This window comes from Peromyscus californicus, unplaced genomic scaffold, assembly GCF_007827085.1.
Source record: "Peromyscus californicus insignis strain IS unplaced genomic scaffold, ASM782708v3 Scaffold_15__1_contigs__length_86483966, whole genome shotgun sequence".
NCBI classification, from domain to species: Eukaryota; Metazoa; Chordata; class Mammalia; order Rodentia; family Cricetidae; genus Peromyscus; species Peromyscus californicus.
This window is the reverse complement of record NW_026294447.1, coordinates 38,728,220-38,751,211: the sequence shown is the minus strand read 5'-3', so window position 1 is coordinate 38,751,211 and position 22,992 is coordinate 38,728,220. Positions and strand designations below refer to the sequence as shown.

The 22,992-nt window shown below is 37.8% G+C and overlaps 1 protein-coding gene across 28 annotated transcripts in view; it reads right to left on the bottom strand.

Moving 5' to 3' along the window:
- Nrxn3 (neurexin 3) overlaps window positions 1–22,992 on the bottom strand; it is a 1,637,399-nt gene that overhangs the window by 978,723 nt on the left and 635,684 nt on the right. For 26 of the 28 annotated variants that reach the window (XM_052738656.1, XM_052738661.1, XM_052738645.1 and 23 more), the window contains 2 exons: window positions 19,963–20,166; window positions 14,000–14,026 (listed from right to left, as the gene is read on the bottom strand). In XM_052738656.1, coding sequence (XP_052594616.1) covers window positions 14,000–14,026; window positions 19,963–20,166 — 231 coding nt within the window. The remainder of the gene's footprint in view (window positions 1–13,999; window positions 14,027–19,962; window positions 20,167–22,992) is intronic. The other 2 variants (XM_052738653.1, XM_052738680.1) reach the window with 1 other exon arrangement.

Below are 22,992 nucleotides of genomic sequence, written 5' to 3'. Positions count from 1 at the left end.
ATGTTTGGAAAAACATTTCTGTTTTCCCAATATAGGGAAAAAGGTTGGAACAGGTGGACCCCTACAACACATTGTCTAGCAAAGCTAGCTGAATCAATGAGCTCCAGGTTCAGTGAGAGACCTTGTGAAAGTTAACATGGTAGAGAGCAGTAGAAGAAGGCAGCCAGTACCAACCTCAGGCACATGCAAACGCACACACACCTTATACACATGTGCATGCATCCACATAGTTACATACAGCACACATGCTCAAAGGATGTATGTTAACAACCGAAAATAATATGAAGCAGAGTCCACTTCCATCAAATGTTAACCTTTTTATAATATTCATTCTGTTTTTCTTGTTCCTCCTGCATGTATTTCATTATGGGCAAACATACACATGCCCATTACTCATCTCAATCACCTATACCAGGGGCAGTTTAACTCCTGTGAGACTGAACTGAACAACTGATCCCTGTGACTTCAGTGGAAGAGAACACTCAACCCCTAATAATCTGATATTCCTTGAAGAGAAGTAAAAAGGCTTTGAATTCATTTTGTATAAGGTTCTACACCAGCTGCCACAAACCCTTCCATCAAAATCCTGGAAATTACCATAGGTTCACTCAGCTTCCTCAAACACCAATCCTGTCCTGTCTCCTTAAGCATTTTACAAAAGAAGCAATTCCCTTTGACAAATCAGAAAGGTCAGAGAAATACCCAAGAGGACAGAGAAACTGATGTTTCTATTGTTACAAGTTCAAATGATCAATGAGCAGTTCACGCTGTGAGACCTAAGAGCTTTTAAGAGCATCAGTGGACTTGGGTTTCTATTTAAATGCTAGGATATGAAGTACATGGTGGGGAGCTACGTTGCTGTTCATTTTCCTCTTCATTGAATGACATTATAGCTTTTACCATTAATAATGGGGCCTCAGAGAAACTGCCCCAGGACCAAAAGCTAATTATTAGGAGAGCAAGTTCAACAGATCTGGAAGCTCTCGGTCATTGCCCTGTGCAATACTGCCACTCAGGTTGGGAGTGCTGTTTGTTTTTTATTTTGTTTTCTTTTCCTGAGTCATCCTCATTCTCTTTAAAGGATCAGTTTGAAGCTTATAAGAGTCTATGAAAATGATACAAGAATGGATACAGATTTCTATCTAAGATGGGTAAGACATAAAACTTATGAATTTGATATGTACAGAAAAATACTGACTCAGAGTGAGTTGTGCCTTAGATATCTATACAAATACCCACTCTTTAGGGGAAAGATGAAATTAGATTTCTCCATATTAAACTATAGCTTTCTAACATACTAGGACTTAGGAAGGAATTCTGAAAACACATTTTTTTCAGAGATTGGATAAATACTTGTAGATGATTATCTACAGTATTTTCATTTGTTTTGCCAAGATTTCATATTTAATGAATTTGGAATAATTTTCCTTCTACTAAGAAATCTATATTTATCTTCATAGATGGATCCTGTGGTCCAGTTTCAAGACATTAAGCTTAACAATTGATTTAATAAATGTGAATTAACGTCTTCTCTGTATCTGATAAGGTATTGGTCAGTGAAAACAAAATAATCAGTACATCTTCCCATGTTGGGAGAGGCTGCAAGATGGATTCAGATGTGTAGGCAAGTAAATAAAGTAATGACCATGAATTGAGAGCTCTGAGATGTGCACGGTACTGTGAGACCTCAAAGGTAGACAAAGTTGGTGTGTCTAGGGTGGTAAAGAAAGACTTGTGTGGGTTGGCACAGACATCTAGGTTGTCATGGAGTGATGCGCAGATGGTTGTTAGGCAGAGAGGAGTGGTATATGCACTATAAAAAGTAGACTATGGGTAGAGGAATGGGAGTGTACGAGCACTCGGAGAACTGGGGTAACCACAACCTGCTGCCTAAGACTAAAGCACTAGGTTATAATTAAGAGACAAGAGACAGAAATATCCTTATTACCAAGGATGCTCAATAAAGCATCAGGTGCAAATTGGCAATTCAATGATGAACGTAAATTCGATTTCAACTTTCTAGTTACCTCATTCAAAGTAGTCTATAGGCCTCTATGGTAATTCCTAATTTAGTCTCTAGCATTTAAACCCCAAGTTTATAGAAATAAACACTGTGTTAGAGTCTAGTTACGAATAATGATGCAACACTAATATAAATATAGAACTCAGCTAAGAATGCCTCCAGATGGCTCAAGGTTTCAGAAAGACAAAAGAAAAGAAATGGGATTTAACAGTGAATGATTGAATGTGGACTCCTTCACACTCACTATTGGTGATTAGCTGGCCATTCATTGAGTATCAGCATTCTCATGTAAATAGCAGAGGTAGTAGGGAGTAGTAAAGGTTTTGGAATAAGGCAGACAGAATTAGAGGGTAGGGTGAGTATGTATCTCATTTGCAAAAGGAGGATAATTTACCACTCTATAAAATTGTGATGAACAATTAAGTATGATAATACAAACCAACCCCCATTTCTGGTTCTGACATGCAGAAAGCAATCAATGGATGATATTAGTTTTCATATAACTGGTAAGAATCTGTAAAATCTAGGCACTTTAAGAAATAAGGCACAGGTGATCAAAGATTCAGTGTCCTTATATACAGACTTAGCTTCCAGTTGTGACAAAGGAATGAAAAGCCTATAGGAAATACTGGTAAAGGGAGAAGCATGAGGTAATGTCTTCATGTTCAATTTCCATGTCATTAAAATGTTAATCATGATTTTTCCATGTGTTTGTGTGTCTGTGTGTATGTTTCTTTTTAAACAAGTATACATGTGTATAAATAACCAAACCATAAAGAAATAGGTAAGCACTTAACTAGTCATATGCTGGGATGATTCAATATCTAGCTTTTTTTTTCTGGCTATCTCTGTTTCTCTTGTGAACTGGTTAGTCATCAAAAGTCATTTGCTTGTCAATAATAGTGATCAGTGAAGCTAAACAGTCTAACTATGGGCAATTATACCTACACAGTGGGAGTTTGCTTTCAATTGCTTATTTCATCTCACAAGGAGATGGCCATTCTTCTTTACCAGGGAGTTGCTAGACCAATCAGGTTTTTCTCTATCCATCCTCCTCTGTGTTCTCTCTGTCTCTGTGGGAAAGGAAAGTTGCATGTGTTTTCCATCACAGGAAAACCACTTACAGTAAATAAGCACACTTTCATCCCTCCAGCTCTTCTGTTTCTAACGTCTTGCTCTTTATTACTCCTGGAGAAGGAGTCACCCTCTGTTTATTGCTGTAGATTTGATCTTGCCCACGCTGTGGATAACACCAATTGTCTTTCTGTCATCTCCTAAATTTCAGAACTCAATTTCCTTCCACTCCAGCTGCAGCTCATGCCAACAACATGTCAGGCTGTTGGCGGTGTTTATGTCTTTGGTAGGATCTTTGAGCTCTTTGCTTGTGTGTGTATGTCTGTGCAAGTTGTTTTTGTTTTTACTAATTCTGGGGGGGGGAAGTATGCCAAAAGCTTAATTTAAATGACAAAGGGATACTTGTTTAAGAATCTAAAAACTAAATTTATAAAAACTCATGGTTGCCATTAGTCAACCTGAGACCTCCAGCAATGCACCGGCTTTCATGGGCTCCAGTTTTTCCACCTATAATGGTTGATATTAAACATGTACCCCAAAGTTTAAGGGGCTCTTCAGTTCATAATCACTCAATTTTTTTGCCTTAAAGGACAGTCTCTATTACATTTTTCCTCTCTTTTGGATACACATGCAACTTAACATTTTTCTACTGCAATATAACTTCAGCTATTCAGATAGACAGCCACTTGGATTATTATAACTGTTCATCACACCTCTTACTTACAGCCTTGATACACTCTCTAGCTTTTCATTTTCTAGCAGGCTGCTGTTCAGTAGCCAACAAAGCCCTACTGTTGACAAAGGGTACAAGGACTGTGGATGAAAGGACAGCAATTTTGTTTCTGGATAATACATAATCAAATAGACTCTAAAACAACTCAATTTCCAGATGGAAAATATATACATTTTTGGAAGGTTCATTTCCATAATCTACAATAAAAACTAAGCATTTCCTAATTTTTAATAAACTCTTTAAAATGTTATGTGATTCCAGTAACTTAGACAGTATAATAACCAGAAAAATATCCAATATTCTATTAGGTTTTTTTTTTTAACGTGTTAAGTCTACATCTAGTCTCTCTCTCTCTCTCTCTCTCTCTCTCTCTCTCTCTCTCTCTCTCTCTCTCTCTCTCTCTCTCTCTCTCTGTGTGTGTGTGTGTGTGTGTGTGTGTGTGTGTGTGTGTGTGTGTATGCTCAGGAGCCAGCCTAGCCTGTAATAATGTAAATGCTAAGTTACAGTCTCTAGTCCTCATGATTGTGTAGCAAGCTCTTTGAACCTTTGAGAAATCTCTCCAGCACAACTATGCCATTTCTTTTAGAACTAGCATCCCCTCATCTGTCAGTTTCCTTCTAGAGATTGATTCTGAAACTGAAAACTAAATTTGCTGAGATTCTCAAGTAAATAGGCAAACTTCTATTTGTGGCTAATGGCTTCAGAAAGTCTAGAATTCAAATTATACTCTTCTATTCCAAGATTTAGATAAAACCTGACATTACATATATAAACATGAATTATTTGTACATGTTTTCTATATAATATGTATACATTGGACCTAATGAAAGCATAATCTACCTTTGGATACATTTATCTCATTACCAAACAGGAATGGAGAATTTTGGTTGATAACGTTAACTTTGGCAAATGGTCACTGTATCGTTTATACCTCGTTAATTATTAAGCAGCCAAACTATTAAAAGGGTAAAGGTTAAGGAGCTCTTGTGTAAGAATAGAGAGGATGCGTTTATAGAAAGGAGACAGAAGTAAAGTGAAGAAAGCCTGTGATTGGTTATTTGCCAATGTTATTTGTTCTATCACATTGGAAAGTCTAGTTAAATAAATACTGGATACTTCTCATACATTGGATTTGCATTCTGATTTTTTTAAGTATAGAACATATATATAATATATATTATATATATATATAGAATAACTAAACATTTGCTTGTTCATTTATGAGGACTACCTGGCTTGGTCTGCTTAGGAATTCCTCAGGCATAAATCTCAATCTAAATTTACTTCATTGTCTCCTAATCTTCAATATAGAATTTGTGCCCAATACTGATACTTAGTGAACTTAGCAACCCCCAGACATAACTATGACAGTTAAACAAAATGCATCAGAGTACATAAAAAATATTCAAAGGGAAGAAGAAAAAGCAGAAATATCATTTGGGCTTAAAATTACCGGTGTCTGAAATGTTATCTCCTGAAAGGAGAGCAGGCACACAGTTTGCACAACTCCAAGCCATATGGAGTGGTCATATGATGATGTTCAAGTCAAAACTAAGAAATAAGAAAAAGGGAGAAAGACATGGCCTGGCAAACAGTCCATGTTCCACACCTCAACACAGATGATGCACATACAATGTGGAAGAAGAAACTGTTTTGTTTAACCAAATGTCAAATTGTCTCTGAAAAAAAAATCTGTGAGAGATTTACACGGATTCTTCAGATAGATGAATTAAACATCCAATTTCTCTAAGGGAAACAAGGTATGGTGGAGGTGAGGTAAAAGAGGAGACAAGGACAATCTTCAGTCTATGAGAATTTCTTCTGCATTTCCCTTGGGAATACACAATGGAAAAAATGCCTAAATCTGACATACATATGTAAGTAAATCCTTGTAAATGAAAGTTTTTAATCCTTGTTTGATTAGATTGATAGTGTATGTAAAAATTAGACTAACACCAACTTAATATAATATATCCTAACTGCTTGGCTCATGGTTCACAGAAGAGCAATCTTCAATTTAAAAGGTTGTTTGCCTATTTATAAGGTTATTAGACAGGAATCTTTCACTATCTTATGTCTTATTAAACAACTCTTCAAATCTTGTTTATACCTATGGCTTGTGATTTCAACAAAATATGATTTCTCTTTCTTTTCTCCTTTGCCATTTCTTCTGCCTTAGATGAGAGAAAAACACCAGTAAGCCACTCATCCATACTTAGCTCTTTAAGCTCACATTCTATATACATCTACTTTCTTATTAGGTGCTTGATCCGAATTCTTATTTTTTCTAAATTCTATATGAATTATAGTTGTTGACATACACATCCAATAATACTACTGCGTGTTAGATGTTCACTGTACAGAAAACATAATTCTCTATAACATCAGGGAAATGTTAAATATCTTAGAAAAGGCAGCATTAATTAAATAAAGGCACTGTAGAAAAATTTTCTTCCTCTGTTAATTTTTGGTCTGACTTGTTCTCAAAGGACATCCTCAGAATCTGGAGATGAATGGTATTGCAGTTTCCACTGTTAAATGGCTGTTCATTTTCTACTTCTCTGAGAACAAGGTAGAGATCTAATAACAGAGCCACCAGCCCTGATCATGTATGTAATTTTAATTATGTTGCAGGCTGGGTATGAGGAACTTAACATGTTAGCTCATCATGCCACGTTTCAACAAGCTGATTGAGTTTGAAATAAGATTCTAAAAGTAGAAATACCCTTTTCAAAGAGAACTAGCCCTTCTTTCTTATCATTGTCTGCATGAAGCTGAAGACTTTGAAAGCTACAACAGAGAATGTGTCAAGAGACCAAAACAGGCATCACTTTTCTCAGCCAGAAATCTACACTCTTACCTCAAAACTTATTTCTCTGATTTTATTTGTTTTAGTTCCAGTTCGTATTATATAAAAATTCATATTTGTAGCCATTAAAGGCAAATGTGGTGATATTATCTAATCAGACCTATGCATTTTAAAGAGAACATTTTCATTTTAGAACACAATTAAGCTTTTATTAAAATGATATCAAGGTCCCCAAAGCAAATGTGTAAGAATTTGCAAAGACAAACATTTCCATTAGTTCTGGGTGAACAGCAAGTGTTTGACACATATGCAGTGGAGAACAAATCTCAACATGGCCTAAAGGGGGCCTCATCAAAAGTTATTCATCACTTTATTAATGTGAAGTCCAAGGGGAACTCTGATGGCTCTGGAAGAGTTTTCCTTTGGCAAAACTAATTGGCTGGAGAAAATAAGAATGCTCATCACATGGATACCTACTGAGCAACTAACAACTATCACTTAAGAACACATGGCTATCTATTTCCAAACATGTGAAGTTCCGAAAAGAGCATCTTTCCAGTTGAGACACTATGGTAGCATGCATCATCACTATCAGCATCATTTCTTTAGTATGTTAGCAATGTGTCACCTGTCCTCACTCAGAAAAGTACTATGACATCTCCTTTTCAGAAGTGAGAAAATTGGGACTTGAAGAGATTCTTCCAAAGATGCATAGACCATTAATGAAAAAAGGCAAGTCTTGATCTCAGCTGTGTGGCTTCAGGCCCCTCCTTATATTAAATTGCTTCTCCCTGTTGACATTCTAACAAAGGTCAACATTAATATAGAAAAAAATAAGACAAAATGACTACGATATATTGATGCTTTCCTGTGACATTTTCATTAACAGAATAGTATTAAAATATTTCTGGAAACAGTGGTTACCAAAACTTTGAATGGCCATGGTATCTGTATATCTGAAGAAATGAAAGAATAGAAGTATCTATAGGTAACAATGAACTGCCATTTTAGTATGTGACAGCCACATTTTGAAAATCTATTTCTTTGCAAATAATGTGCAAAAAGTTTGATACTATAGGACAGTATGCAAAGATAAGGAAAAATAGGCATTCACATTTTAGTTAAGTATATGTTTGTACAACCCTGTTGGAGTACCTATCAATATTTACTGACGCCCAGCAATCCTGCTCATAGAGATTTACCCAAGAGAGTAGATGTAAACAAAGACTATTAAAAAAAAACACATTTTCTTACCTTTTGTAGTAGTAAAAGAGTGAAAAATTGCCAACTTACATCAGTATAATATAATAGTTTAAAAAACAGAATATTATAAAATACTGTATCTTCTCAAATGTTGTATGATATGATCATTTAAAAGAATAAATAAGACTTTAATATTCTTCAATGAACAATTTCCTGTCTTAGTTATTTTCTTATTGCTATAACAAAATGTCTGATAAAAGCAATGTACAAAATGGAGGGTTTATATTCCATTACCCCAGGAAAGGCATGAAGTGTGAGGCACCTGATTGCATTGTGTCCACAGTCAGCAGACAGAAAGAGATGAACAATGGTGCTCAGCTCACTTTCTCCTTTTATTTGATCTGGTACTCCAACCTGTGGGATGGTGCTGCCTACTGTAAGAACAGATATCCTCTCCTCAATTAATATAGTCTTAAAATTTCACTGCAGACAAGCTCAGAAGTTTGTCTCCTAGGTGACTCTAGATCCTGTCAAATTACATTGATAATCAATGTGAACCATCCATAATCTCTTAGAAAATTTATAATATTTGAAAAAAAATATGTGGAAGAGTGTGTTCATGACTGAGTCAAAAAGAAGTAGGAATAATAAAAATTACAGTCAGTATGTATTACAAATTTACAGAGTATCTCTAGAAGAATATGCAGGAAAAATTGATAATTCATACTGCCTTTGAGAAATGGCTTCTGTGGCTGAGATCAAAGTCAGAAGGGAGAATTCTGACTGCCAATGCCTTTTATTCTACGTATGTCTTTAAGTATTTAAAAGTAAAACCAGTTTGATTTAAAAGGAAAAAGTTGGCTATCATCACTTAGTATAAAAAAGGAAACTTTCAGGTGCCATGCTCACAGACAGATCAATAAAGTATCATTATGCATGGGATTTTACTTTGCGATTTCCCAATCCACTAAAGCTCTAAGGTAAGTGGCTATCAATGATGGGAATGAACTAAAGACAGTTTTAGAATTTCCTTCTAGAAAAAAAAAAAAGTCTTAAGAGTAAAGAATCAGCCTCCAGGAGAGCATGTGAAAAGCATTTCAGAGTTAAACAGACGAGTGGAATAAAACATTTCATGACTCTCAGGTAGATCACATCACAGGATAAGATCTCATATTCTGGTACTACTCTATGGTGAAGAGAGAAGAGGGAGACAGAGCAGAAGAGAAAAGAAGGGCAGTATGGAGGAAGTAATAAGAGGGGAAAAAGACAAATATCTAACATAACAAAATGCACCCTGCTAATCTATGCTTAAATTAAGTAAAAACTACTCAAAACACTGTTGACTTTACCAAAACTATAAATGGAGTAGGCTTAGAGGATGACGGCAGGGAGCAAAGACAAAAGGCCAGGAAGATAACAAAGAAGCTGATACAAGAACGGGAGGGACTCTCTAGAAAACCTAAGTGGTTTTCAGAGTCAGGATGTGAAAGAATGAATCCTTATGACAAGGCCCACATCTCTCTGCCAGCGTATGCCTGGTGTCATGGTAAGGCAGACAAGCTCAGAAAAGCTCCCCAGTGGTACGTGAGTATTTGAACATTCATATTTTTTATGGACCTCTAGTTGTGTCTAAGAAAAACATGGGACTATTACAGGAAAAATTATTATGACTTCAAGGTCAAAGTAATTAGTGTGAGAGATTGGGGTTTCTACATCTGCCTAAGTAATGAAACACAAGCTCAAAGTTCTCATCGGCCACAGCATAGGGCAGCCAACCTGTGAGTGGAGGTTCAGGTTGAGAAAACAAAAGACAAATTAAAATTTGTCAATCTATATTCACTAGATTTATTTACACTATGGCCACACTTAATAAACACAAGTGTCTAGCATTCATTCATAGATCACCGGGCTTGAACCTGTAGAGTGATTAAGTAGGGTGAGGGCTATACCGTAATCACTTAAGGTAAAGGCCAGCAAATCACATTCCATACTTTCATCCCAGCAAACATTCCAATCAATCAGAAGACCTTACCTGTTTTCAGAATGGGATGCCTCAGGGGTTGTGGACCACCTCGTGCAACTGGAACCATGGCCATAGGCAATTTCCTCCAGAATTCTCCAGAAAGCAGCCCTGATTTTGTTAACTGACTCCCAGGTCAGCCTGGGGTTCAGTCCCCCATGATGATTGCCAACTCTGTTGTTCTTTTGCATTTTTAAAATAAGTTCTACATTGCAACCTTCTTTATCAAATAGCTTCAAACACATTCTTGGCAGATGAATCAAATCTAGAGTTGACTTCAATTTAACCAAAGATCTTGTGGTGTGCACTGACATGTTGGGTGACAGTAACAAGGGAGGAACCTATGATGAGCTTCCCGAGAAGGATTTGGAAGGCAGAGGCAGTAAGATTTAGAATAAGTGATGATAAAAAAAAATATCAGGAATACCCAAAGGAGAGAGACAGTGTTGACAAATGATATATGAGTAGAAACTCATTGCTTCTTCCTTATAAGAAAAAAACTCCCACCATAGTGCATGATATGGTCACTGACGGGAGGGCCAAAGGAAGCTGGCCAGAAGAAACCTCCATCTCTGCCTCCAGATTCCCTTCATCTGCCCCTATTTTCATATTTTCTCTCCTTTAAGAACAAAAATCCCCTGAAAATATCAATTTCTCAGAACCCCTTGCAGCAGATAAACAGGAAATACATGGCAGATGGAATCTAGTATTTTCCCTGAGTAACTTTTCAGAGAACCAGCATCCTATAAAAGGGATATTTGAAATGTTTCTGAATGTGTAGTCAAACTTTACTCATTCGTTTCACTATGTCTCCTGTATGGGAAAATCACCAAAGATCAGTTCAAAACTTGAGTGGTGACACTGTGCTGTCCATTGAGATGGCAGCAGGAGACAGAGCTGAGGCTTAGGAGAAAAGCCTCCTCCCTCCCAATCCCAGGCCACAAGGTGATGGGATTTTCTATACAATGAATTCCAGTTGATAATCAGGTAAGAAGCAGTAAGAACACACTTTCCTATTAAAGAAATAACTTCAAACGTCAAATGAGACTAAGCTGTAAACCCTGACATGGAATCAACAAGAAGAGAGGATTAGACATTCTAATCACTTGTACATGATTTTTCTCCAAATTTAGATGCATGGTGTTCTCAAGATCTTCCATCCGTGTGCCAACAATACCACAGATGGATTAGAGAAGATAAACCATACAAACAAAATGCCTTTGAGTTCTATTTTATCCCTTAAACATCTATACTTATTACAGACTTCTGCATAATGCATCATTTTGGTTCCAATTTCAGCCATAACAACAATTCAAAACTAAACTCTACTTCGGGAAAATGTATCACATTTACTTTGTGACTCCGCATTACTCTGGGTATATGTCTGCATACTTTCACACTAAAGATCCTAGTTGGTTTAAAGAAACTCTTTTCTTTTTTTAAACAACTATGGTTCAACCGTTAGACAGTATACTACTATTCTGATGGGCTCTGTGAGGTTAACTGTCAGCATTTTATTTATTTATTCATTTATTCATTTATTTATTTATTTTTGGTTTTTCGAGACAGTTTCTCTGTGTAGCTTTGCACCTTTCCTGGAACTCGCTTTGTAGACCAGGCTGGTCTCAAACTCACAGAGATCCACCTGCCTCTGCCTCCCGAGTGCTGGGATTAAAGGTGTGCGCCACCACCACCCGGCGAACTGTCAGCATTTTAAATGATTAGCATGAGAACTGAAAAGTAAGACCTCAAATCAATTGTGACCCTCCCATTTATTAAATGAAGACCAATTATACTCTTGATGTTGTGATCAAAGTGGGTAGAGAACACACCCTGCTGCAATGTTTTCCTCTCAGTGCTATTTTCCATGTTCTGAATAGAAAACCTTCTAGCAGGCTTTCCCAGGGAGGATAATTCTGGTATTTATCTCTAGTACCATCCAGGACTGGTCATATGGAATATACGAAATTGGCTAGACGAACAGATGGGGCTCAAACAGAAAACCACCTGTTGACATCTTGATCTGATAGTCTCCAGTTCTCTCCAAGTGAGTCTCAGAAGCCAACACACTCTTGATATGAGAGTTTCTACCCTCATGTTCAGTTTCTGTCTTTTTATTTTTTTTTCCTATAAGTCAGTGCAAAAGGAAAGGGAAAAAAAATCTCATAGCAATGCTGTAATTTTTAAAGAAGTCAGATTCAAGTGACGACAAATAAGATTCCAATATATGAAATGTCCAGAAAGGACAGATTTGCAGAAAAGATGTCCATCAGTAGTTGTCTGGGGCTAAGGGGAGAAGCACAGATTAAATGCAGATGGACAAGTGAGAAATCTGGTAGGTGATGATAATGTTCATAATGTGATCTAGGTGATGTCTGCACAAATTTATAGACTCAATTAATGTGATTGAGTTGTAGGCTTAGGATCACTGACTTTAGGGGATGGAAATTATATTCCTAAATGCGTTTAAAACACTACAAATTTCTAAAACTACAGGCTTTGAAGACAAAGAATGCTTTAATTAGGCTTTTAGCCATCTAAATATCATGAGGAATTTCTGCCTAATTAGAAATATTTTAGCACAGCAAAATAGGACATTGCTTAAAATAAGTGAGATTAATGCCAAGGCACGCATAAAACTTTCTATGAAGTATTTGTTTATATATATTATATATAATACATATATTCTTGCTTTTCCTTAAGTTATAAAGAGCATGTCCCCTAAAATGTGTAGAACTATGCTTTATTAATATGTCATCCTGATACTATAGCTAAAAAGGAAGGCTGATCCAGCATCTGCAGAATTCATGTACAATAGAATTAGCAAGTCAGTGAAAGATACAAGTTAGACAGTTTGCTCTCTTTTCTTTGCTTTCATTCCTCCTGGAAGACTCTAGAAAAGAAAAGGCCAGAAGCCAGATACCACCATGACTTCTGTGTGCTAGGATGTTCAAATGATTGAATTGCTCTTCCTGCATGCTCCAAAGACTTCATATCCTACTTCCTTTACATGCAGAATGGAGTCTTATCTGGTGAAGACAAGTGTACAGAAGTGATGTAGGCTACTTTCAGGCAAGGCAAGGTAGCATATTGTTTAACCACCCAAGATTTCTCCTCGATGTGGATATAGAACTGAAGATCTCCAAGGGGGCTGGTGCATCTCATGGAAGAATTCTGCTCTCTTGAATTATGTCTTTGAAAAGAGTGGTCTGGGAGAGCCATTCAAGTGGCACTAGACTTCTTCTAAATCAGAAAGAAATTCTTCCTTTGTTTTGAGTCATTGAAATTTTAGGATGACTTGTTATATCAGGGAGTATTAATTAGCCTCTGATATAAGACAGAAGAGCCCTCAATGAACATTTTCCTCTTTTCTCCTTTAGTCCTTATGACCTATCCTTTCCATTTCCATCTTTCTTTTGTCTTCCTTTTTCTCTTCCTGCTTATCTATAGTTGATGTTCACTTTTAAGACAGAGGAAGAAAGATAATGAAGTTTTTCAGCATGTATGTTCTTAGGATCCTTCAAGAGCTGGGATGCTTGAATGAGCAATGGGGAAAATGGTGAATTGTATTCCTCCTTTAGAGGAGCCATAGTGAGTCTGTTTGGCTAAATGTAGCATCATCTCCAAAAACAGGCTTTTGCCTACCGCTCTCAAATCCCCCACAGTGATAAAGGCCAGGGAAGAAATGTCAGAGTTGGCAGCCACTTCTGGGTCATGAACTTTGTAGTTGCCATCTACAGTTTTGGGTAGTGAAGAAGTGCATGCTGGTTGCTCTAAAGTTTTTTTGTTCACCCCAGGGGTTAGCTCCTAAAGACAATAAATACATTACCATTTCAATTCACTTTCAAGTGACTTCAGGATCCACAGTCCTTTCCTCCTTTTCTGCATATTGAACAAATGCAAGGAAAGGAGAGAAGGGAGGATCTCCCCATTCAGAGACCATACCCCTAGCTACACAGAGTCTTTGCAAGAACTACCACCCCAACCCTCCAACTTGTTATGTCTGTTACTCCCCTCAAAACTTGTCAAAAAATAAAACAATTCAAACAAAAAACAGCTCATAAAACAGTAAACAAAATAAAGTCAGTTTTTCTTTGCTTTTTTAAAGAACAAAATGAAACTTGAGGAAAAACTTACTGGAGTTACAGTTTATCCTGATACAGTCTAGATGGGGAAAAATAAATGAAAGATGAAATTGCATCCTTCAAGGTAACAGCTGCAGACATCCAAAAACAATCAGTCCACCCTTCCGGGGACAGACACACGCAAGAAATGTGGCCATTTTATATATATATATACATATACAATATGTACAAGATTAAGGGTGGGTGTATATGTACAGTATATTAATTAGTAAAGTTGGATACATATATATATACACACACACACATATATATATACACATATGTATAGAGATATATACTGGTATACATATATATCCACAATAGACATCAAGACTTTCTTTTTTTGTTGTTGGTTTTTTAAAAAAAAAAACCTGTTCATTTGTATAACATATCACACAGTTAGATTTTGAAATGCTAATTGGTTAAACTTAGAAAATTAGAAAAAATTTCCCACCAAATACAGGTTATTTCCCCCTATAATTTATGTCCTTAAAATGATCGTTGAGAGCATTAACAAGAATTTTGAATTAGTGTTCCAAGTATAATCACCATTCTGACACATTGTATCACTTTTTTTTAAAAAAAAATATGTCCTTGAAGTTTCACAGAGTAGTATTTAACCCTTTCTCTTTTTCTAACCCAACTCCCTCCACCCTCGATTTAGGTTGGGCCCGGAATACTATAGAAATTTGTATAGGCACACTTGCCATCACCCTTAGACATAAGGAAAGGGTTAATACCACCTGGTCATTTCCTGTCATAAAATGGCCACTTGCAAACAGCTAACCGCACCAACACCCATCACAGATTTTAGAGAGGTGGGGTCAATCAGGTATAGGGTACAAAAAACCCTAGGATGTTATTACAATTGGTTGGCTTTCCTGATTGTTATAGGTTCAAAGGCTCCCGGACCAACCCACTCACAAAGCCTATCCCTGTCTTCCTGCCCAAATGCCCAGACTGAATGAAGTGTCTACAGCATTCAGGGAGAAGGCAGGGCAGGCACGTGTGGAGGCGGTCATGGGTACCTTTGACATCCTGCCTGTTTTACCCTGTGATTCTGCATCACAACAAGAGAAAAATCCTTTGGTCTGGGTTTTATCTCTTAAATGGGAAACATGGGAGAGAATTGTCTAGTTGCTTGCAGACAACCACACCAAGTATTCTGTGCCAGAGGTCTGAGTAGCTATTGCTTTATTTACCACTGTCTGGCAGTCATGGGCACACACAATGGGAATTCCCGAGTAGAGTCCGTGAGTAGGAAAGTGGGCAGCAATGGCTGGAGTTAAGTCTTGCTAAGTGTTACCAAACTGCCCAGCTGAACCTAGGGTTGGTTCATGATGGTGAAAATTCCAATCAGTATTTATATAAAGCAGGATATCTAGAGGTCAAAGTCAATGATGAGAAAAGAAAGAAAGCTACAGGGAAATATACCAGTATATAAACTGTGCTCTTCTGCTGCTCGAGGTTCACCTAATCGTTTTCAGAGGACTAGCACAGCATAATGCCACCATTTGGATTCCCGTAAAGTCAGCTATTTTAAGTGAACAAGTGAAATAGGAACTAGTGGCACCCAGCCCAGTAGAATAGAACTATGCTCAATCCACTTAGGAGCAACTCATAAAACCCAGTCATCCTGAAGATGGAGGCAGGCAGCTTTTTGTTGTTGCTGTTCCCCAGAAGAACATCTCTTGAGAAAAATCTGGGTTTGGTTTCGTGCGGTTAGGTTTGTCATGTGTCGTCAACCGCAACAGAAAAGTGGGAGCAAACAGCCCTGGAGCAATTGGTACGATCACCAGACAGAGGAGGCCATGCCCCTAGGAAGGCTGAGGAGGCAGGGCGGGCAGGAAGGAGGGGTGGGACTTGATCTATTGGTTGAATCTAACCTCACCCAAAGCTGGAGAAATACCTCTTCTCAACTTACCAAAGGAGAGGAAATGGATATGGGAAGACATGCTTAGGAGAAAGAAAGGAGTGAACCTAAAGCCACCAACCCACGGACTGCAAACAAGAAAGAGTTTTTCTCTTCGGTTGTGTGAAGCTGAGGATTTTATCATTAGACAGAAGTTTGGTACAAGGAGAGGTATTTCAGTTGGGTTAATCTTCAGCTGGGCTATGCAAATAGCCCCATGAAGTCTAAATTGTACCTTTAAATCGGTGTGAGAACTGCGACTTTCAGGGAAGGCAGACAATATGTTTAAGTGAAGGCACACTGAATTATTTTATTTTACCTAAACAATAAGTAAGTGCTTTGTGGGGGAAAAATATCTTCCCTAACATCTTCTTTTCAAGCTATAAGGCTGCAGTCTTGTTGGTGAGGGCATGCATTTTTTTAATGAAAAATGAGCCAGGGGAATTGATTTGGGGAAGGTCATGTCCTTTACATCTATCTTCTGTAGCAGCCAGAGTGCTTTCTCTGAATGAAAAAGTCTGCTCGAGTGCATGTGGGTATGTATGCATATGTGTGCTATCTGTTTTATTTAGTTCCTTTGCCTTATTTCAGTGAAGTGGGAGAAATGACTGCTTTGCATACTGGTGAGCTTTGCACTGAGTCTGGAAGCCATGAATGCTTCTGAAAGCTGTGCATTTTCAGTTATGCAAAAGCAGTATTCAGGATGTCTAGAGAAAGGATATCTGGAGAATGTCAGTGTGATTAACTGGATGCCTATCACTGCCCTTAGAGTCTTGAGCATGGATGAAGGGCTCCCAGTACTGCTGAGGACATCTACATCTTCATCCGTATCAGTGGCTTTACTGTGGTACAGCACAATTAAAACTGAGCACTAAGACAAAGAGAGATCCCCTATGTGGATGTTTCAAAGGTGACTGTCATGAATGTTGCCATTAAGACAATTCCATCACTGAGCCATAATGCAGATCTGTGAAGCCAACAGACAACACCATAATGACCTAGCAGTTTAGAGACAGGGGTTCTAATGTCAGCTCTGCTACTAACTTCCTACAGAAGTTTCATGTCTATAAAAGTAAACATAAAAAAAAAACACTTTGCTAAATTATCTCTTAAAACTGTTACTAGATTAAAATAAAACAGTCTTGGAAATCTTTAAATGTACTTTGATGGCAAAATACTGTCATTCCCTCTTTTAATGCACGAGGAGAAAATGTTGGTTGATCAATCACCAGCTTTGTAACTTTTCATCTCATGCTGCCTAGTGTCCGATGCCTTATATGCCTTCTATGGCCACATGTGCTACCCACTACACCTGTCTTTAGAAAAGAAAACCTTAGGAAAATGCTAGCTGCATTGGCATGTAGAAGCAAGGTTACATCAGAAAAATAGATACTAGGTTTGTCTCATAGGCACTCACATGTGTTAGAAATTTGAATGAACTTGAATATCTTTAGTGTGCTCTGTAAAGGGGGAACAACTTAAAATACAAGCACCCAAGAGGCTAACCTGAGCTACAGAGAACTCAGGCTAGCTTTGGCAACTGAGTGAGACCTCCCCTGAGGAAAAAATATATATATAGTAAGAGAACAAAGTTAGTTTGGGAGAGGCAAACTGTTCTTGGAGATAATTTTCTTTGTGACAAGACAGAGGAAAATACTTGGGAGAGGGAGTGAAAAAAGCCTTTGGACAAATCCTAAATATGAAGCCTGTATACAGCATAAGGATTAATGTTTAGTTTCCTATGTCAGGCTTGAAAGAAAGTTAGATAATCCAAAGTCGTAGTTGTGATGGATCATGCCCTCTGGGCAGAAGCAATCAACTCTCCCTTTTTAGAGGAGAACAGTGTTCTAATGCCACTGAAACTCTTTAAGGCAGGTTGTCTCAGCACAGTAGGAGTTAGATGGTGAGCTAACAAATGCTGAAAGACAGAAGCTATCCTTTTAGAAGGCTTGGGTCCCAGGTTTGGCCACAGTTTAAAATAGAAAAGGTGTGAATGGAGTGTTTCTGGGAATACATTTAGGATCTATGACTAATCAATGTGTGTGTGTGTGTGTGTGTGTGTGTGTGTGTGTGTGTGTGTGTGTGTGTGTGGTGTCTGAAATGGGGAGCGGGGTTTTCATCTCATTTCCTCATTGCTCATCTTGTATCCCTTTCTCTAACTTCAGTTTTCCTTGTAAGCTAATGCCTGTTGAGGTTGCCTTTCTAGCCTTTACACAGCAGTATTTAATGAAGAAAACAAGCCTTCTGTTGAAAGACACACATCCACCCCCTGGGATGCCTTGTTTTGTTTATCTGAGGGTGAACTAGGTAGAGTCTGAGGTTCAGTTTCATCTTTTATGTTATGCTTTTGGGTTGGTCTTTGTTCTCTCTGCTGTTTTTCCGGAGAAGTCATGGTATCTGGTTGTTGGATTTAGGTAGTGCAACATGCTCAGTTTGGTCTAGTTAAGGTGGGGAGGGTGCTGTGGGAGGACAGGTGGGAAGGACAGAGGTATGCCAGTCCCTGCAGGCTTCTCAGTACTCTCTGTTCTCAAGGCTGTTTGCTATGCGGGCCGCAGGCTTTGGGCCTTTGAAGGGTTGAATACCATCTTTTGATTTACCATGGTGGATGGTGGGGAGGATTGAAAACTCAAGAATACAGATACACACACACAATAAAAGATCCATCAATAGAAGAAAAATAAATACCCGGAAAAAAAAAACAAATACATACACATACACAAACAAAAGAAAACCAAGAGACACACTAAAAACAAAAAGCAGGTGAGATTAGACAGGGAAAAAGCACACTGTGTCATAAATGCTAGAAACCAGAGGTAAAATAAAAACACAGAACTAAATGAGCCACTACTCAAAACAGTCCCCGTGTCTTCAAGGTTTTTATATTTTGGAATTAGTGCCAGTTGATCTGATAGTAGATAAGAGTGGTGTGAATTCAAACCCCACCTTTCAGCCAGGCTAGCTAGGGTTTTCTCTGGTCTTAAATCGGGTACATTTGTCTGTGGCTCTAATAAACCATTATGAAAGAGCTTGATATTCAAATATGGTCTACAAGCCCACACGAGTCCATGAGCTCAGAAGTACAGACTCAGCTAAATCAATAATTCTGACATCACTGAGTATTTGGTTTTCTGCTGAGTGCAGAAACAGAAGTATTTATTTCCTTTAAAAGCCAAGAGGTTTCCCTTCTCCACAGAAAATAATTAGGAGCCAGTAAAAAGAGTCAATAGTAGGAAAGAATGTGAGACCAGAAGGAGGATTTTCCAAGTACCCATTATAGGCAACTGCTGAGAAAAAAAACACACACCTTGGCCCAATAAAGCTACAAACATGAAGTTATTATCATTTTTTTTTCAAATCTAGGGCGATTGATACGTATGACATGGAGAAAATAGGGCAACTGGTGGACATTGGGAGACAATCTTTATATGAAAAGGGCTGCTGACAAGTGATTAAGAACACCAGGGAAGCAAACAGGTGTGTGTACATACCAGGAGGCTCTGAACTTAGAAAGACTGTTTCCAATGGGATAAAAGGGACAATGTAACGTGATGTCCTCCTAGGAATAAACTTAAGATCTCAGGGACATCCGTGCCACCAGAACTATCCATAGGAATAGTTGCTATGGAACTAGAAACAACACGCTGGGTAGCTTTCTTCCACCTGCCCTCTCATTTTGCCTCCTCTCCTCCCTGCCCTGGTCCTCAGCCTTGACTGTTTTGAGTGGTGACCAAGGAGTTGGACTCAATGGGAGCATGATTGATTGATCAAAAGATGGACCAAAGTAGCGTGTTTTACACAAAGCTAAACAATTCCAAAAAATCAAGAAAGGAAACTTAGAAAACGAATAATCTAGTAAAGAAATCACCACTGTCAGAGACCAAAAATTGACATCAAACCCTCATGCAGAAACAGGGAAAAGGTATTTGTTGCTGTTGGTTTTTAATCCATGGTCTATTAAACAATAGGTGAGCAGCTAACTTTCAAGAAACAAAGAATTCAATAAAAATCAGAAAAGAAGGGAAGACAAGCCCAAACAGAATAACAGAGGGTCCTTCATACGATACCTAAGTTAACCATGAGCTTGACACGCCCACCATCCAACTCTAGACGCAGTGTATCTGCAGAGTCCCTGGATGTCGTGGCCACCAGCAGCCCATAGGCTCGTTGTGACATGAAGCGGAAGGACACATCCTCTGCTTCTGTATGCATCACCATGGGCATGATGACCTTCATGTACATACTGCCGTCATAGCTCAGGATGGATGCCTCTGTCAAGAAAGAGAATAGAGATCATTAGCACAAGGAACTAATGTTTGAAAAGCCCTTTTCCTTATAGGCTGAGTAGTACCAGCACCAAGCTGGTAATGAGGTGGCCTGTGTTTGATAGAACTCTATTGCTATTGCCTTTTGACTATGTGACCTGGAGCAAGTCACTTAAACTCTAGGTCAGTGGATCGCAACCTGTGGGTCACAGCTCTTTGGAAGTCACATATCAGATACTCTGCATAGCATATATTTACATTATGATCCAGAACAGTAGAAAAAATATGGTTATGAAGTAGCAGCAAAATACTTTTATGATTGGGAGTCCCCACAACATGAGGAACTGTATTAAAGGGTCGCAGCAATAGGAAGTTTGAGAACCACTGCTCTAGATCTTTATTCACTCTTATTCTTTAAATTGTTTTTCATTAATTGTTTCTCATACAGTAGGAGTTGCCAACACAAAATGGACTCCATGTTTTCTCATGCAACTTTTGTCTTGTTTTGGGACTTTTTAAATCATATTCTATGATGTATCTAATGTTTGCTCTAGGACACTCAAAGATCTGTGAAGGGTACAAAATTGAACACTAGCTATGAAAGTACTTTGCAAAAGTAAAAATGCCCTACAAAATGTGGTAATCATAATTCTATGTGTTTTAGAGAAATGAATGGTGCAAAGTGAACAACTTGAAATCTGTGTCATATGGGAAATAGGGAAAGAAAGTTTATAGCCATCATGTCAAATAAACATAAGTCGCAGAGAGATTTCTGCAGGAGGACCACACAGTGGACAAAGCTCATATCCACTAGATGTCATGGTAAGAGTTACTATGACCATGCAGTGAGTGATAGGAACTGGTACTAGAAGACAACAGCAGGGTGTTGATGGTGACCTCAACAATTTCATTTTATTTGTATTCAAAGAGAGCTTGCACAGGGAATGAAGGGAGCCCACTTTCTCATGATGCCTTCTTCAGCCCAACCACTTGATTTAGAAAACCTGAACACCCACCCACCCATGTCATCAAATACCATAGTTATGTTGTAATATGTGTCTATTTTTTTCCTACTTTCAAATAAAAATTCCTCAGAGTGAGACAATGACATCTCAAAGTCACACTAGCTTGAGGCATTATGATAGATACCATGTGTATGGCCTTTTTTATTTTTTTTCAATACCATGAAGATCATCCACTGACAAATATCTACAGGAGGAATAGTAAAGAGATTACTCTTGCTCCTATGAAGCTAGTCTGTCTCTAAACTCAGTATCATGCACTGAGTATGCTCTACATTAAACATTTGTGGTTATCAAATAGTTGCTACTTATATGTCCTGTGGCGAATACACAGCTGAAAGAGAAACTCTATGCTAAAGAGAGAACCAACAGGTACAAATAACTATATGAAAACATAAAATGGGCAAATGACAAAACATATAGCTGGTAGTAACATTTAGAAGAGTAGGAATTTGGGCTGCAGGCGACTAAGGCAGGCAAAGCAGTATCTGAACAGGTCTTGCGGGGGTTATAATGAAAGAAGTGATAGCATCAGCTCTTACACAAAGAGTAAACAACCTCTCTATAAGCACAAAGGAAAGGAAGAAAAGAATTCTAAGATAATAATGAATCATTCTATTTAGAGCAGTCACCTTGCTGTATCTACAGGTTTTATATCTGTGGATTCAAGCAACCATGAATAGAAAATGTTTGAAAAAAGTCATCTGTGGCAAACAGACACGACTATATATAATTGCTTTCTTGACATTATCTCTCCAACAACAAATCATAACAATTATTTACATAGCATTTACAGTACATTAGACATTGGAAGCAATCTAGAAATTATTTAAACTGTGTAGGAGTACATGTGAAGGTTATATTCAAATACTGTATCCTTTTATATTGCTTGAAAAACCAGAGTTGGTATCCTCAGAGATCTAGGACCAATGAGCCACTGATACCAAAGAAGGGCTTCTCTTACTTGCTGTTAAAGGTAGCTTGAGACTGTAATAAAATCAGTAGACTTTGGACCTGGGAATTTAGTAAATAGTTGAGAACTTAAGATGCATTTTGGATTCATTAATTAGCGTGGTGTGTATACCAAGCACTTTCTAGATGTTGAGGGCTTAAAAGCAACAGAAACAGATGAAAACTCTCATTTTTAAGTATGAAAAGAACTGGAACAGAGAAAGGTAAAATGTAGGCAGACCACAAGAAAGATTTTGGAATTGTCACAACCCTACCTTTACATAATAGACTGAAGATCTATTGAAAGTAATGTAAAGGCACCCACTCACATTTCTGGAAAGCAACATCACTCAGGTAGAAGCCATACCACCTAAAGCTATATGTTGTAAATTAAAAATTCTAAAGGGATCATAGAGAAAAGTGTGTCTGCTACAAGAACCATCATAAAAGAAGGCTCATGATAGTCTGTTAGGCAGGAATCATAATCTAAGTTTGCACATGCTCCAGGTATGAAAAGAAATATTTTATCTCCTAGAAAGGCAAAAATCAGAAGATTAAAAAATGGTATCTAAATTTACTGAGAATTTGGTGTTTTCAGGTGCTTTCTAGGACTGTGTATCCATTAAGATGCCACTTAATCCTTGGGGAGATCATGAGAAAGATATTATTATATTTTATATGGATACTGGATCACACAAAAAATACATAGCAGAGCTAGAGACTGAATGTAGCTAGTATAATTCTTGAGACTGTGCTTAACTAGATGCCAAACTGCAAAGAAATAAGCTAGAAACACATCACCTTTCTACGTATCAAAGCATAGCTATGATGCTTCATGATACAATGTGGCATTCTGTGT